Source organism: Myotis davidii, unplaced genomic scaffold (genome assembly GCF_000327345.1).
Source record: "Myotis davidii unplaced genomic scaffold, ASM32734v1 scaffold238, whole genome shotgun sequence".
NCBI classification, from domain to species: Eukaryota; Metazoa; Chordata; class Mammalia; order Chiroptera; family Vespertilionidae; genus Myotis; species Myotis davidii.
The window spans coordinates 6,517,561-6,534,386 of NW_006293779.1; the positions used below are offsets into that span (position 1 = coordinate 6,517,561).

General features: G+C 53.9%; 1 protein-coding gene across 2 annotated transcripts in view; it reads right to left on the reverse strand.

Annotated features, from left to right (window-relative positions):
* Positions 1–427: 427 nt before the first annotated feature.
* The window catches only part of EFR3B (EFR3 homolog B), a 28,341-nt gene continuing 11,942 nt past the window's right edge, over positions 428–16,826 (reverse strand). The window contains exons 4-20 of one of the 2 annotated variants that reach the window (XM_015566387.1): positions 15,762–15,896; positions 15,310–15,388; positions 14,536–14,644; positions 14,151–14,327; positions 13,180–13,291; positions 12,811–12,862; positions 10,615–10,787; positions 10,083–10,158; positions 9,473–9,634; positions 7,887–8,018; positions 7,178–7,245; positions 6,332–6,459; positions 5,509–5,600; positions 4,066–4,114; positions 2,505–2,611; positions 1,171–1,220; positions 428–746 (exon numbers count right to left, since the gene is read on the reverse strand). In XM_015566387.1, coding sequence (XP_015421873.1) covers positions 641–746; positions 1,171–1,220; positions 2,505–2,611; positions 4,066–4,114; positions 5,509–5,600; positions 6,332–6,459; positions 7,178–7,245; positions 7,887–8,018; positions 9,473–9,634; positions 10,083–10,158; positions 10,615–10,787; positions 12,811–12,862; positions 13,180–13,291; positions 14,151–14,327; positions 14,536–14,644; positions 15,310–15,388; positions 15,762–15,896 — 1,807 coding nt within the window. In that variant the 3' untranslated portion in view covers positions 428–640. Of the gene's footprint in view, positions 747–1,170; positions 1,221–2,504; positions 2,612–4,065; positions 4,115–5,508; positions 5,601–6,331; positions 6,460–7,177; positions 7,246–7,886; positions 8,019–9,472; positions 9,635–10,082; positions 10,159–10,614; positions 10,788–12,810; positions 12,863–13,179; positions 13,292–14,150; positions 14,328–14,535; positions 14,672–15,309; positions 15,389–15,761; positions 15,897–16,826 lie in introns of both variants that reach the window. The other variant, XM_015566386.1, reaches the window with a different exon arrangement.

The window sequence follows — 16,826 nt, forward strand, 5'->3', positions numbered from 1 at the left end:
ATCATTTGCTGCCTCCCTCCCATGTGTCTCTCCCCAGCTCCTGTTATAAGGGCTCAGCATCCCTTAATAATAGAATCACTAAGAGAAGCTGGCAGGGCGAGACGGGGAGTGGGAGAGACGCAGGAGACCTGAGGGCCTCGGGACGGAGCGGGGGTGCTCTGAGGAGAACGGTCCCCCAGCTTCCAGCTCTCCCCTGGCTTTCTCTGGATTGCTGTCCACAGCGTCCTTGGACCAACAGGTGTCTCCATCCAGTCCCCGCCTCAGGGGATGGCAGCTGTGCCCCCTCCCACCCCCACCATAGAAGGCTTTCACCTGCTGCACCACCATACCACGCAGGAGCTGCAGGAGCTGCAGGAGCTCAGACCTTTCCCCCCCACCCCCGACCCCCGATTCTTGGCCCCTCGCTGACACAAAGGAGACTAAAGGGTACAGTTGAGAGGCTTATTGGTCCTAGAGGGGCAGGTAGCCAACCCCTCAGGGGAGACACAGGGGAAGCGGGAGGGTCTGGGGCTCTACCTTGTTTAGGTGGGAAGGTGACCTTTTCTGAGATCCCTGTTAGACTTGCACGTAGTAGGGGTGGGGTGTGAGGGTGAGCCCCTCCCTCAGGCCCACCCCTCCAAGCAGCTCCACCTCTTGGAATTCAGTATACACACAGGTCTGGAAACTTCATCTCGTAGACGGGGATGGAGTGGTTCTGAGGCTGGCCGTAGGCTGCGGTGATGGTTCCTGATGGGCTGGGCGGGGGCCTGGGCAGGAGCACAGGGAGGAGAAAGGGATGAGGAGCGGGTCCCACCCCATGCAACCAAATACAGCAGCTGATTTGTGTTTCTCTCTGAACAGGGACCAGAGCCTTTGTCACTCTGTGGGTTCCCAGGTTTCAAGTTGTTCTAGAGTCTACAGCTCCATGGCAGGCTCTAAGGTGACAATGTTGCCTTAGAAAGTCAAGTCTCAGCCTGGGAAACAAGGACCCTGACTCTTTTCCAGGGTTCACTGAGCCGTCTCTTGTCCTCTCTAGTCTCAACTTCCTTTTGGGGGCGAGTTGGTGGCTGAGTCCAACCCTGGAGACAGAGCCTGGGGAGAGGAGGACTGAAGACAGAGGAAGCCTGGGGAGGAGGGCGCCCAGTGCTGGGTCACAGAGGTAGGGGTCCCTGGGCCAGGGCTGCCACTTACCGGATGGTGATTTCAAAGATCTGATTGAGTTTGCTCTGCAGCAGTGACGCCTAGACACAAACAGAGGGGGAGTCAGCTGGGGTTCCCGCACCGCTGCGGGTGGTCATGAGCCCACCTGTCCAGAGCGCGCACTGGAGGTCTGGGCAGTGCAGCCTCAAGAAGGGAATGGTGGGAGCCCGATCCCAGCACTTGTCTGTGGACCCTGGCTGTGGGTTCAGGTCAGGCAGAGCCGCCCGGCCATGGCCTGCTGGGGCACCAGGAGGACTTCAGCAGGCGGTTCTTGAAGGACCCTTAGCTCCTCCAAGTGGGATGGTAGCGCCTGCTGGGCATGAGTCAGGAGGCTGAGAGCTGGTGCCAGCTCTGAACTCCAAAGAAGCAGTTGTGCAAAACTGGTGGTTTAGGGAAGATGCGCCCTCTGGTCCCTTCTGGCTCCGACTGTGTGAGGGAGCTGGGCATGTGTTCTGTACCTGGGCCTCAACTCCGAGCTCATGAAATGAGCAGCATCTACCTCTTGAGATGGGACAAGAGGTCAGGATAATATAGGCCCCCCAAATTGACATTATACTTACATGTATTTATATATTATTATATATAGTTATAATAATTGGAAATATATATGTATATTAGAAATATATATTGTATAATAAGAAGACGTGTTTTTATTGAGAGGAAAATGTACAATTAAGTAAGAGTTATTTGTAACTTTTGGATGTTTACAAGTATATTTCATTGTGACTAAGAGGAACATTGTGACTAGCAAATCCTGGCACAGAAAATCAATCTCAAGAAATGTCTGTGCCCCTCCCTTAAGTATAGACACGAGCCCCTCTTTCCCCTTGTCCGGGGCCCCCTCTCTCAGATCTTTCCCAGGCCCGCTGTTCACCCCCTGCCTGCAGGTCCTGCTGCAAACAGTGGCCATCTTTCCTTCCCCATGGGCTCCTTCCCCATCACTCCGGAATGTGACGGTCATACTGGCACCAACCGCGCAGAGTAGTCATGGGAATGAAATAAACTAACAGATGTAAGATGTTCTGGTGCCCCTCACAGGTAAAGCGCTAGGTACACACTTGCCATGATGATAATAATTATTATAGTCTGTCTGTCAGATGCAGGAGCTCCCGAGGTCGGGGCTTCTTTCTTACATGAAAAATGCGAGGTGTGGAGCCTGGATGGCCAATAGCCAAGTCCTTTGGTTCATGGGGAAACACTGTAGGGCCAGGGTGCTGCTGGCATCTCAGCCCTAATTTCTGGGTGACTTAAGTGCCAAGATCTAGCAACCCCGTCCGGCTCTGGACCCTTTGCCCCCGAGGGCTCGCCCTGTGTGCCTCACTCACCCGGGCCCCGCAGTGAGCTGCGATCTCCTCGAAGGGCGCCTTCTGGAACTTCTCCACCACCTGCCGCCGCCGTTCACGCTCCTGCTCCTCCACCGCCACACTGTCCACTGCAGCACAGAGTGGGGTCAGCCCGCAGGGCCTGCCCACTGACATGGAGCTGGGTGGACTCCTCCCAGAGTGCTGTCTGTGACCGCAGCTCCGGCTCCCTCTGCTGATGGGCCGGGTGCGGTGGCCTGGAGGGTGTGGTGCCATCACGTGGCCCCAGCAGGTCTAGACCTTTCCTGAGGGCTCAGTGACCTTCCTTGGGTAAGGGTTTGAGAACCAGTTGAGCAGACCATGAAGCTGGGCTCTTAAAGCCCCACTGCACTGCCACTAGGACTCTTAACGGGAAGTTCCTGGAATAGGAAGTACTCTATGGGGATTTGAAAAGCGACATCAACAATGGAAAGGCCAGACAGACCACAAAAGCCAGCCCAGAACCCCTACGGCAGAGCGGTATGAAGCTGTGTACATATTCCTCTTGGTAACCACAATGAGTTAGAGAAAAAAAGGGAGGGGTCTCAATATGTCCATCATTCGCTGTTTAAGAAAGCAGAGTGTGTTCCTTCAGGAGTACCATCAATGACAACAAAAATAAAAAAGGTCTGGCATGTGAAGACAAAATCTGTCATCAGCATTCAGAAAAATTCTCTCATTTGAAGTAGTTCAGACAGAAGATGTAATACTACATTTTAAAATCTATTGCCGCCTGCTGGTGTCACTCAGTGGTTGAGCGTGGACCCATGAACTAGGAAGTCACAATTTGATTCCCGGTCAGGGCACATGCCCGGGTTGCAGGCTCAATCCCCAGTGTGGGTTGTGCAGGAGGCAGCCGAACAATTATTCTCTCTCATCACTGATGTTTCTCTCTCTTCCTCTCCTTTCCTCTCTGAAATCAATAAAAATATTTTAGAAATCTGTTGCCATTATTAAATAAATATTAATATGATTTGTTCTTAATATATTTCATTGGTCAACCGGGTTGCAGGCTCAATCCCCAGTGTGGGTTGTGCAGGAGGCAGCCGAACAATTATTCTCTCTCATCACTGATGTTTCTCTCTCTTCCTCTCCTTTCCTCTCTGAAATCAATAAAAATATTTTAGAAATCTGTTGCCATTATTAAATAAATATTAATATGATTTGTTCTTAATATATTTCATTGGTCAACTTGTTCTTCCGTATCACATTCTAACAAAAAACAGTCAATGTCTTTATACACAACTGCTTTTTACCGGACTGGCTGTGCCCCTCAGTGGAGTACCTTAAAGGCAGCAGTCAGCAGAAAAAGGGTTGTCTGATCTAAGAGACACAGGGCAACACTGATCCCTCACGAGAGCAGGACTTCCCACTGCAGCTTTGGGAGTTGGGATGAGTTCAGAGGAAGCCACAACGTCTGCCCTCAAGTCTGTGCTGAATCATCCTCGGGAAGACAGCAGATGGGGCTGCACACACCCACTCGCTTGCAACCAAGACCCAGCTCTGCCCTCCCCTCCAACAGACTCCCTGGGGGCCTCCCACTTACCAATGGCCTTCTTTAGCGTCTCATAGGTGATCTCCTCTGCTGGTACTCGCTGAGGGAGAGGGGACAAGTGTTACTAAGGTGGGGCAGGGGGAGGAATCAGAGGACGCAGCCTTGGCTTCCTTAGTTACCTGGCAGCCCCTTCACTTCTCAAAGAATGTCCCAATGGGCAGAAACTCCCCCAGGACACCCACCTTCTCACCAGGGTCTCCGGAAGCTCTCCAAGAGTCATGACATGGGGGTGGGGAGGCTAATCCCTCATTAGAGCCTCAACTAATAGAACCCACTATCCCCTCCCCCTGGCTTGTCCCATTAAGCCCAGTGGGAGGAAAACACTGTGTAATTAAAAAAAAAAAATCTTCAGATACCTAACAGAAAATATTGGAAGAAGAGATTATATTTGCAGATGGCCATATAATCTCAAATGTCAATTTCAAGAACTGAATCACATTTTTGAGGCCTTAAGGGATGTGGGTGCGGGAGTAGCATCCAACTCATGCTGCGGTTCTAACATTTTTGATATTCCCAGTCTGGTAGAGCTGGAAGGGCCTGGTTCAACCTCATTTCACTTCTCCAATTAGCCGCCTTCCTTCCATGGGAAGGTTCCAGATAAGCTCTGAAAAGCCCAGGACTGGAGGTCTCCCCCAGTAAGTGAAGGTTGAGGGCATGGCGACAGGGAGGTTTGATCTCGAGCCCAATGGGTTCTCCTTGCTCCTTGGGGAAAGACTAGGTGTCCATACTGTCCTCCATGGCCACACCAGCCCTAAGGGGTAGAAACTGTCCCTGCTCCAAACTCCACAAGTCTTCTCGTCCAAGTCCTCACTTCTTTCTCCCTCCTCCAAGTCCCCTCCCCATTTCTTTCCCACTTGAGAAGTACATTTGGAATTGCCACTACGATTCCTTATTCTCCCTTTCTCGTGGGTACATCTGCTTTATTTTCTGAGGGAGAAGAAATAATGGCATGGGAGATAGCACATATTCAGTTGTACAGAGACTACATATTCACAGCCCTCAAGAAAAGATGGGAGAGAGATGTTTGAGCTGCAGCCTTCTCTTTAAAAGAGCACCTTTATGGGTGCGCCTCGCCCTCATCTCTCCTATTAACCTTCCGATTTCCAATATGGAGCATGTTTGTCTCCACCGTGAATGGCGAATGGCAACCAACGAGTCTTTCAAGGGCGATTTTTATGACATCCTCATGGGAGTGCAGTAGGGAGGAAGGTGGATACAGAGCATTTCTTCCAGATGGAAATGTCTGTGGTCTACGGGATGACAGTAGGAAAACTGGACTTCCCTGAGAAATTTACTTTCTGTGCAATCTTACTTGTGTTGTGCACTTAGGGGGGCCTGGAGCATGGGGTGTCTGACTGCATAGAAGGCAGGAGCAGGTGCCCTCCCCCGGGGATGCCGGGCTTCACCAGGGCAGTGTCTGGGGGAGACACTCACCTCCTCCCTCTCAGGGCTGTTCCTAGATTCCACCTCCACCTGCAGGGAAATGGTTTCTCCAATGCTCTTCCTCTTGGACAAGCGATCCTCATCTGGGAAAGGAGAAGCCAGAAGCGAGATTCCTAACTGTCAGGGAGCGAGCCAGGATCATGCCCCTGGCACCACCTCCCACGCCCTCTGCCTTTGCCTGGTCCACGTCCTCTGAGGGCTCAGGGCACGTGGAGTCTACAGCTGGATTTTACAGCTGGGCCTTCTCTGCCCATTTTAGGATGGTGGGTTCTGCTCTTTAGGGCTAAGATTTTGAAATCCTTGATGAACACCAAGAAGCTGCTTATGGGCAGAAAGCATACCTCAACTTGTGCAAGCGTCATCTGCTCAGAGCACTAGTGGCTGTCATTTGTGTAGCATTTACTACGCGCATTTGCCTTCATTATTTTACATACTTTTCATACCTACCCTGTAAGGCAAATACTGTTAATATATCTATTTTACAGTCAAGGAAATGGACACTCAGAGGTGCCGGGAGACATCTTGGGAGTCAGTGACAGAGAACTGGGTCTCTGTAGCCCATGTGTGGCACAGTGGGGCCTCTCCCATCCACAAGCCAGGCTATCTTGTGGGCCAGTTACTTCTAAGGACCCTGCACCGAGGAGGAGAGGTGGGGAAATCCAGAGGATCTCACCATAGATCTCCACTGTGCCTTTCAGCTCTTGTGTGACATCCAAGGGGCCATGGAAGGTGACTGAAGTCCTTTACACTCAGGCCCTTACCTGGCCATGACAAGCCAGAGGCAGGCCTGCGAGTCTTTGAGCAGGGCTCATACCTGTCAGCTGAGGGATGTAGGGCAGGGAGAGCCTGTCTGAATTGTAGCCACTGCCCCCCAGGACTTCACTGATCTTGCTCTGGCGGAAGAGGAACTCAATCACCACTCCATCAAGATCCTGAGACAGCCTGGATGACACAGGAGGGAAGAGGCAAGTGAGAGCCGTGGGTAACGAGGACGATTTCCTAATAACTTATTATAAAGGCAACATCCATTATACCAAATGACGGAGATGCAAATGGGGAAAAAATCACCCATTGTCCCACTTCCAGAGATAACCTGCAGTGAGCAGAATCCTTCAGTCACATATACACACCCCGCCCCCTTCCTGTTCTATGGTCTATTTCATGTACCTCTTCTATAGTGAATATGTCACATTAATATCACATTAACTATTCTTTGAAACCATTGTAAATGGGCTATCAGGTGACTGCTGTGTGGTTGGCCATAATTGATAAAGCCATCCCCTGGTGTTGGACATTTTCCCCCAGGATATCTTTCCCTCGCGTTCCTCTGATGCTGAAGTGACATCAGTCTGACAGTGCCACTTGGGTTGATGGCAGTGTCTTGTCTGGAACAATTGCTCCAGGATTCCTCTCCCAGGGGCTTGGTCACAGCGCCCAGAGGGAGCATCACATAACCTATATGGTACAACACATCCAGATGGCTCAAGGTGTGTATTACAGTCACGATGCCTGTTGAACTTGACCCAGGACCTATGGGCCACGGGCAGGTTCCACTTTCAGCCCTAGAGCCCATAGAAGCCTAAGCCCCTGCCTCCGACCGCCCACCTTCTTACTCAGCTGCCTTTGATTTCCTGGCCCATGTACCAGGTGTGCCCCTCACCTGGGCTTCTCCACAAACACATCCTCAGGGAGCATGTACGGGGCCTCTTTCTTCCTGGTCTCTATCACCTGGAGTTTGGGAGGAATCACAAGGTAAGAGGTGGGCGCAGCAGGGAGAGGGAGCTCCGAACAGGCAGATGAAAGAGCTCCCGCACACTCAGTGTTTCCTCCCTCCTGCAAATCGGAGGCAGAGCGCCCTACAGCGGGCTTCCGAGGGAGAAACTCAGACCACAGTGACCCTCAGAGCAGCCGGGCGGTCTGCTCAAGCATATGGGCCACTGACACATATGCACTAAGTGTCCTCCAAATGCAGGGGACTTAGCTCCCAAGAGACTGTTCTTTCCTGCTTCTGTGACCTGTTCCGGGTTTCTCTTTGAACCTGGAAAATGGAGCATAGGTCACGCCGTTCCCAAGCCCTGGTGCATTGCAAACACATCCGGATGGACAGGGACATGCCGAGTTTCCCTCGGTATCCTTTGCAAATTTTTGACAAGGAAGGTGAAAGCTATTAAGATGGTGAGAAGTGGGAGGAGAGTTGGCAGGCAAGTGTACGGGGGAGGTGAGAAAGCAATGATGCTACTATTTTTAATGAAGAGGATGACTAAGCACAGGGCTCCTGCAATTAAGGAAAAGTTCTGGGGAAACCCCAAGTGAGGGCTTCCTGAGTTCGCACAGTCGTAAGGATATCTCAGGGTCACGAGGACACCAACCTCATGGATGTGCTGGCAGAAGGCCGGCACTGTCGTGAGCTGGCTGATGAGGTTCAGGTAGGCCGCGCCCAGCGCGTAGAGGGCACAGCGGTTGTATACGGGCAAGTTCTCTTCATTGACCTGGGCCAAGTCCTGTGGCAACACAGAGGGGCGTTTGCAGTTTTTAATTGACAAACTATACTGGTGTCCCACCTTCTGCCTAACCTCCCCACGACCGTAGGGAGATGGCCCACAGCTCTAGACTAAGCTTCATCAGCATTTGCCTCATCATTTCCTGGAAGTCAGAAGCCATCCTTATTAAAGCTGAAGTGAATGGTCCCTAGAACAATCCATGAGAGGCAATGACCTCAAGCCCCACTTCGCAGTTCCAGCTTCAGTGACTGACTATCCAAACCCTCATCATGGAGCCCACCACTAGGATGCTGTGTCCTTCCCTACAGACCTTGCATGATGCTTGGAGGACAGGACTCGCTTGCTACATTGGGTTCACATGTTAGGTTATTAGGTTCACATGTGGGAGTTATTGGGGCAAGCATGTCAAACTCAAAAGCTAACAGGGGCCAAATAAATAAGGCATGCGGCCCGCAGGCCAAGAGTTTGACATGCTTTTACTAGGGGGTTGGGATACAAAGGAATCTCAAATTCCTTTGTATTTGAATGAAGACAATCAGGCAATCATAGCATCTAGGTTGGCCTTGCAGGATTTAGCACTATCAAGCCGGTGGCCCAAGACTGGCCACCACTGAATTTCCAGGCTTGCCACAATCCAGGATGCAATGCCCGCCTAGCTTCAGGCCCGTGGAGACCCTTATCTTTGAGATCTGAAGGCCATACCCCGTGCCTAGACCAGTGATGGCGAACCTTTTGAGCTCGGCGTGTCAGCATTTTGAAAAACCCTAACTTAACTCTGGTGTCGTGTCACATATAGAGATTTTTTGATATTTGCAACCATAGTAAAACAAAGACTTATATTTTTGATATTTATTTTATATTTTTAAATGCCATTTAACAAAGAAAAATCAACCAAAAAAATGAGTTTGCGTGTCACCTCTGACACGCGTGTCATAGGTTCGCCATCACTGGCCTAGAGTGTACTTCCACCCACGCAGACCTTGGAAGTCTAAAGCCTTATGTAGTGTCACACCACCTGCCTAAGAGTCACAAGGGAGGCCTGTTGAATCTACGGGCCCCCAGGCTCAGGACAGAACTGGAAACACGTATTTTTAATAAATGCTTGAAGCAAATTTGGGAACCAGATGATTTGCTTTGGAATCACTCCGGGCTTATAAGCACGCTCTTGGCAATCCTTGGAGTCCCATTCGGACTCTTCAAGAGGCTTGAACTACTGAGGGCTAACGACCCTGTTCCCTGGGTCTCCTTCAGCCTGAGACTGGGCCGAAGCCATGGGGTACGCATTCTTCATGGTTCACCTACAGGGCTATGGCTGGTGGTCTTCACAGGGGAACGGCCAACCAAGGGCACAGTATTCCCAGCTCCGAAACAATTGTTAAGCAGTTGCTACCCAGCACTCCAATTAGTGTTTGGTCACAACAGGACCTCCCCCCGATCCCGACCCCATGTCCCACCTGAATAGCCAGCACCAGGCGGATGAGGTCAACCACCACCTCCTCGTTGGCCAGCTCGATGCTGATGAGCGCCAGCAAGCCGTAGAGGGCCTCGTAGTGCTTCTGCGTGTTCGTTTCCTCCTTGCAGCACAGGTAGATGTGTCTGTAGAGCTGCTGGGAGTGCTGGGGACGGGGATAGGGGTGTGGGCAAGGCCACCGTGGCAGGGTGGGGACAGGAGGAGCAAGAATAGAAAAACTAATCTGAAGAAAGTGGGAAAACTGTGCATACCCCACTTCCACCCCCAGGGAGAGGACGCCCAGTGGACGTGAACATGTGCAGGAGCGCATATTTAGAGAAGGCTGGGTCCAGTCAAACCAGCAGCAAAAGCCGCTGCCCAAATTGTTGCAGGAGCAGAACACAGTCACTGGCCCTGGTCCTCATTCTGGCCTTGGTGATGAGTATGACCCTGGGGCTTGACCCCAGAGGGTTGGCTGCTCATCCTGCCTACACAAAGAGGGAGGAGGCCGGCTCTGGGAGCCGTGGTCAGCAGTGACTGGGGGACTGGAAGGTCAGGGTCCCAGGGCCTGGCCTGCTGGGGATTCACTGTATCTTGAGGTAACATTTGCTAACCTTCTTCATGAAGACGGTGTCCTGTCGGGAGCACTTGTCCACTTTCAGCTTCAGGACAGAGATGTCACTGAGGGTACTGGAAGGGGACATGAGGGGCCACCTTAGCCCATGTGTGCGGCCAGTCAGAGCTCACGTGGTGCCCCTGGGCTTCATCCCGATGTCACTGGTTGTTCCAAGGCCGCCCAGTGCTCCTCCAGCCCTGGTTCCTGACCCACTCTGCACTTTCTCCCAAGCTCTCTAGTTCCTGCCCCCTTTTCTTAAATATTGATCTAGATTATTCTTTTCCTCCCCATCTGAAAACTCCCTTTAGTAGGTGCTGTTTATCTCCCAAATCTCCAACCCACCCCCTATCTCCCCCAAGTCAGGTGCTCTTTCGGTCGCTCTTCCCCTCACGGGGCCCCAGGGTCAGTGTCTGCGATCAGTTCTCTGGTGGGTCTCACTGAGTCCCTGAGCTCTCTTCCCACCTGCATGTATGGCCCCATCGGAGTCTCCTCCCATCACATATCAACAGGGGAGGAGGCCCCAAGTTCACCTGATGGAAGAGAACTTGTGGCGGTTGCCATGACGATCAATGAAACTGATGAGAATCTCTAGAACGAAGAGACGGATCTCTGGGTCATCCATGAGGGCGGTGGACAGAAGGCGGTCGAGGAAGTTGCTGGGCAGGGCTGACATCATATTGCTGCACTGGAAACCTAGGGACACCTGCAAGGGAGCCCCGGATGGCCATGCTGAGGAACGCTGGCCCTCTCAGGTGCAGTGAGGAGATGGAGGAGCAGCCAGCAGAGGCCTGGTCTGAAGCATTCACCCTCTCTGGGCACCTCCCAGTCCAGATCCCCCAGTCCAGACCCACCCTGGACCCTGGATGCCAGAGGCAACTTTTTTGAACCCACCAACATCCGAGACGACCTCCTCAGCTCAGCTCAGTAGACATGTGGTTGGATGGGGACCGTGTGCAGGAACTTTAAACAGTTAAAAGCAAGCAAGGGATGAGCACTGAGGGGAGCAGGAGTCAGGGAGCCTCTGAACTTACGTTCCAGGCCATCGGCACAACTGATGAAGACTCACTGTGAATACAAGGCTTACTAGGCGGGCGGACGGGCACAGAGCGATGGACAGACAGTGGAAGAACCTACAGCTGGGCTGCGGAATCAGAACCTACGCGCATGGCAACCAAGAGCACACACAGCGATTGCTTACATCCCTTCATGGCCACGAAAGGGGTCTTCTGAGCAAAGCCAATTGGCAGAGACACATCCCACGTGATGTCAGAGCAGTCAAAAGCAGCGGAACATATTTACTGTTAAGTCCCTATGTTCTAAAACAATGCATTGGACGATTCAGCAGGCCCTGGAGGAGCTAGTAAAACCTGGCGCCATCAAAGGCAAACACCAGTGTTCTCTGAAGGGGGATGTACCCAAGTGCGTCCCAAAATGTCACCTTACTAAGATGCCAGGTACAAATCAGTGAGGGATGTGAAGAAATGGCAGGAGTCCAGAGAGGAGGGAACCAGAGGTGGGCAGCATTAGCATGCAAAGCCTCTATACACACAGAGTGGCATGAGAGGCGTGGGCTGGGGGAGGGGAGGGAAGGCCTGAGAGGGAGTGAGGGCTGTGCAGGCTGCCACGCCTGGAACAGAGAAGGCTGAGGGATGCGATGGGGAGTCGAGGGAGGGAAAGGGCATTGGAGACCTTCCACCTTCAGTCTGAGGACAGGCATGGCCCTTGTGTTTCGCAGGTATTGGCAAACTGAAGGTAAGACCCTCCACCAGCACAAAGGCTCTGATGCTGAAGCCTCTAATGATGATTGGCACTTTTAGCAATAAATTATTTTAAAAATAAGATATGTACATTAGTTTTAGACATAGTGCTATTGCACACTTAAAAGACTACAGTATGCACGGTGTAAACATAACTTTTATGTGCTCTAGGAGACCAAAAGGTTCATGTGTCTTGCTTTATTGCGTACTCGCTTTATTGCCGTGGTCTGGAACTGAACCCGCAATATCTCCAAGGTATGCCTGTATGAAATCTAGATGTACCTCAACTGGAAACTGAGACCCACACTTTAACAAGAGGCAACATGTGGGGAACAGCATTTCCAGAAAATTCTTGTGGTTGTATTTATGGTAGGTGAGGAGACAGGGAGATAAAAGCAACTGGGAGAATCGTGTAGCTGTGAGATGTCCAGAGGTTAGGCCATGGCTGTGCACAAGGGTAACTGGGGAGCTTGTTACAGACACAGAGTCAGGACCCCACGCAGTCTGATGGCTCAGAATCTCTAGGGAATCTCTACAGTTCAACAAGTTGGTCATGGGAATGACCTTTGAGAACAATGAATCTCTAGACGTGATGGCTGAAAGATGCAAAAAGAGGAATATAAAACACCGACGAAGGGAAAGCTTGTGGCTGGGAGACTGAGGAAACCAGGAGGGAACAGTGGGGAAGGATCTGCGCAGGTCATTGGAGGGGGAAGGGGCGGGAACCAGCAGATTCCATCTCAGTACAGAGAGATGTCGAGTGACAATGCTATCAGTAGCTGATAAGGATCCTGTGTGTGCCCAGCCAGGCAAGTGAGAGGGACACAGGCTGGTGTCAGTCCCACCTCAGCCCTTTGCACAGACATATCTGTGCACGTGCAAGCTGCAAGCTGTATGCTGGAGCCGACCCTGGGCCTGGGGAGGAGCTTCCTCCCGCAGAGGCAGAGCGGGAAGGGGACGGGAGCTCACCTGAAGGAGGGATTTCAGCAGCATAATCTGGGTCAGCCGGTTCCTGTTCTCCCTGCGGACCAGAGAGACACACTCTCACCAGGATGCGATTTCGGTGGAGACCCCACACTTGCCTGCGTAGTTCTCCCTTGTGACTAGATTCCCCACAAGGCTTATGTGTTGAGTTACCCAGGACGGTGACTTCAGAGCCAGGAAGCAGACCGGGAATTAATGGCAGGAGGTGGTTATTGGGGAGGGAGGGTGGCAGCCTGAGAACTGCTGTGGGATCCAAGGGCCCCCCTAAAGGCTCAGGAAGGGTTTGAGAGCAGAATGAGAGAAGTGAGGGGAGACCCAGGGAGGAGAGAACGGGAGGAAGGTGTGGGGACCTACCCGGTCCTCCCCATCTCCACAGGGTGATGCAGAGAGGGCAGTGGGACCTTGCTCATGATGAAGAGGATCACCTCCGAGCGCTGATACGTGGGCAATGTGCTGGCAAAGGAGCCTGCGGGAGAAAGATGGTGGAGAGGGTCGGCCCCGTGAGGTCATCGGCCCTGTGAGGTCATCGGCCCCCTGAGGCCAACAGCTGCCGGGGTCGCTCAGCTCAGTCTTTCTGCTGCTTCTCTGGGGAGACGGTTAAGACCCAGAGGAGGAACCTAGATAATTCCAGACAACTCGCTCGTCCGGGCTCCAGTTCCTCCGCTTAGTCCAGAGCCAGAGGCTAAGGTCTCTGGGGCGGAGACCTGGACCCTGGGCCAGGCAGCAGCCCCCGGTGCCCACCGAGCTCTGCCACCAGCTGCTCTGCTGGGTGCCGCGGGACACGGGCTCTGACACCTCCGGGAGGTGCCTGGCCCTTTCTGGAAGGGAGGCAGCCCCGCAATCTCAGCGGCTCGCTGTGAGCTGGGGTGATTCCTGCCCTGCCTGCTTCTCGGAGCTGGGGGACGCTCCAATGGCTCCGGAAGTGATGAGCCTTACACGTGAGGTGGCTGTACAGTTCCTCCCTCGCCCCAGCGCATGCACATGTGCTCCATGGCTCGCTCCCGTTCCTCTTCCTTCCTTTCCTTTTCCTCCCTCCCCATCGCCTCTCCGACCCCTCACACTTGGGAGCAGCAGGCAGGCCTAGGGGGACTGGGCGCGGGAAGAGTTGGCCTCTTTAGCCTGTGGCCTCAAGTCCGGGCGCCCACTCAGCCTGACTGGGGAGTCCGCACCATGGACGGACTCCACTTCCCTCCAGTGTTGGTGAGCAGCATGCACAGAGGACAATCCTGCAATGCCCCAACCGAAGTCCCCGGGGGTGCCATCCCTGGACCACGCCCCTCCGGGCCACGCCCACCCACAGACCACGCCCCTCGCGGGGACCGCACCGATGGTCTTGATGACGGCCTCCTGGAACATGCGCTCTTCGTGCTCCTTGATGATCTTGGTGCCCAGGCTGACGCCCGCCCCGTCGTAGCTCCCGTCGTAGCTCCCGGTCAGGGCGTAGTCGATGCTGAGCCGCAGCTGCCGCAGCAGCGTGTTGAACATCTCCAGCACCGTGGGCCCTGCGCGGCGGGGTGGGGACCCAGCATTCAGGGCTGGCCCCCTCCATTCTTCCCTCCCCTGCACCCCCACCAGGCTTCCTCTCCCCGGCTTCCCCGCCCTGACCCCTCCCTAAGGCGCCTCCCTTGCCCTTTTCTGGAAGCAGTGGGGGGGGGGGCAGTTCTTCGTCCCGGAGGGTCCCAGCCCCCACGCCTCCCAGGGCCGCCTTACCTACAGAACCGGTGGCGGCGATGACAGCGGCCTCCGACAGCACCTCCACGATGCCGGCGCGCACGGTGGCCGCGCTGCGGCTGTTGGCATCCAGGTGGCCCAGGAGCTGCTGGATAACCAGGTGGGAGTGCTGCGGCTGGGGGGAGGAAGACGCGCTGGTCCCCAATAGCACCCCCATGTGGCCTCTGAGCCGGGCAGCCCCGGCCTGGGACCCAAAGGTGGGGTGGACGAAGGGTCCTTTCCCTGGGCCCCTCCCCCTCGGTCCAACAAGGAACAAAGCCCAACCGAGTGAAGACCTGGATGTCCCTGCTTTTCCCGGGCTCTTTCACCCCAAATGGGGCAGAAGTCCACTTTAGACTATTGTCGTCCTTTCCGTTCCCCATATCTCGTTGGTAAGGGCCGCAGGAGGCCACGGGCTTAGCCTAGTGCTGCTCAAAGTGTGGCCGTGGCCTGGCGACAGTTCCAGATCTGCCTGGTGCCCGTTTATTCTGAGATAAGTACAGAACTGGAGAGTCGGCGTTTCATAGGCAACTTGACAATGCGTAGCCGCCAAGCATGGCCCATGGGCTTGAACTTGTCACGAATTTTTCATTTACACTCTCTATGGATTTTTAAAAATTGTTATTTGTAAAGTATTGGTCTGTGATGGATTAGAAATAAAGCTAAACTGGCCACGCTCCACAGTGAGGTTCCGCAGAACCGGTTTGGAAGCTGGCTTTGTCTGCAAGCGCACTTCCTGCCCCAGAAGTCCCTTGGCCGGGGGACAAGCCGTACCTGAATTGAATACATGATGATTTTAAAGCAACGGATGGCGAACACCTTGGGTTCCCACAGAGAATGGTTATCCAGGTGGCTGTGAGGGAGAGAAAAATGGGGGACAGCTATGACATGCAGAGTGATGTTAAGGAGGAGAGAGACGCTGGGGGGAGAGGGCACCTCCCAGAGACCCAGCCCTCACAGAGCCCCAGGTGAGAGAAGGGAAGACCCAGGGCTGGAAGGAGGTCAAGGACGCCGTGGCTTTAGGAGTTACCCGGGCACCTTCCTTCAGCTTCGGGGCTCCTCCTACCAACTCCTCTCGCCAAAGCTGCACTTGGCCGCTGTGTGGTAGCTTTCGTTGTCCCAGTGCAGCGAACACAGGCACAGAGAAGGGACTGACTTGGCCACAACACCACAACCGTATCACCTCCTTAGATGCCAGGACCCAAAACTGAAAATGTAGGACTCACATGAGAACAGGCTTGATGGCGTTTTTGATGTTGCCAAAGGCAGCCCGGCCCAGCAGTTCCCGAAGGCACCTCTCGGCCAGCTCTGCCGGGTTCTCCTTCTCCTTCTCCGGCGCTTGGAGAGGCGAGGGGGACCGGCTGTGGGGACACACAGCCTCGTGGGTGAAGGGTGGGAGGCCAAGCCGGGACCCGGCTCTGTGTGTGCCTGGGAGGCTGTGCTGCACCCAGGCAGGTGGTGACAGTGGGACAAGCAGGAGTTTGATGAAGGTCACAGGGGAGAGGTCACGGCTCAGAAACTATAGGGGGTAGACACCCAGAGTGGAGGAAGATGGTGGGAGAAGGAAGAGGTTTTTTCCTGGAGATCCTTAGGGATGGGCCTGATGTGCCTCTGTCAGGAGGACAGGTACCCTGAGCACCAGGGGCAGGGGAGGCACAGCCACGAGCGTCTCCATGCCCCTGAGGCTTCAGACGGCAAAGAAGATGTGTGATACGAAGACAGGTGGGCAGAAGAGCGGAAAGCAAAGGAAAGTGGGAGAGAGGAGAAGGGGGAGGAAAAGGGGAGGGGAGAAAGGAGCAGTGGTTGGCTCAGGTTACTGAGCCACAGAGGATGGGCCCAACCTGGACAGAAGGATCCCCAGGACTCGGGGCCCTGAGACCACAGGCCAGTCTTGTCAGTGGAGGTGCGATTCCAGACACAGCCACCAGAGGGCACACTTCCTCTCCCTGCCTGACTAGCAGCACAGGCTCAACTGACAGAAAGCGAGGGACCCGTACCCTCAGCCAGCCCCATGCACAGCCAAGGGGGACAGGGACCTGACCTTCCCCTGCACCCCACTTCACAGAGAGGAAGCGCAAGGGGTGGGACAGGATGAGTGCCAGGTCTGGGGGCTGTCTGGTCAAGCAGGCCTGTTTTCAGGGCCTGAAATACCATTAGGATGTGAGGGAGGAAGGAAGGTCAGGGAGGGAAAGTCCTCAGGAAGTGAAGCCACGAAGGCCTTTTAAAACCTCCTTGGCCTGCTGCTTCCAGAGAGAAGAGGTCCCTGAGTCTGGGTTCTTACCAAACAAGGA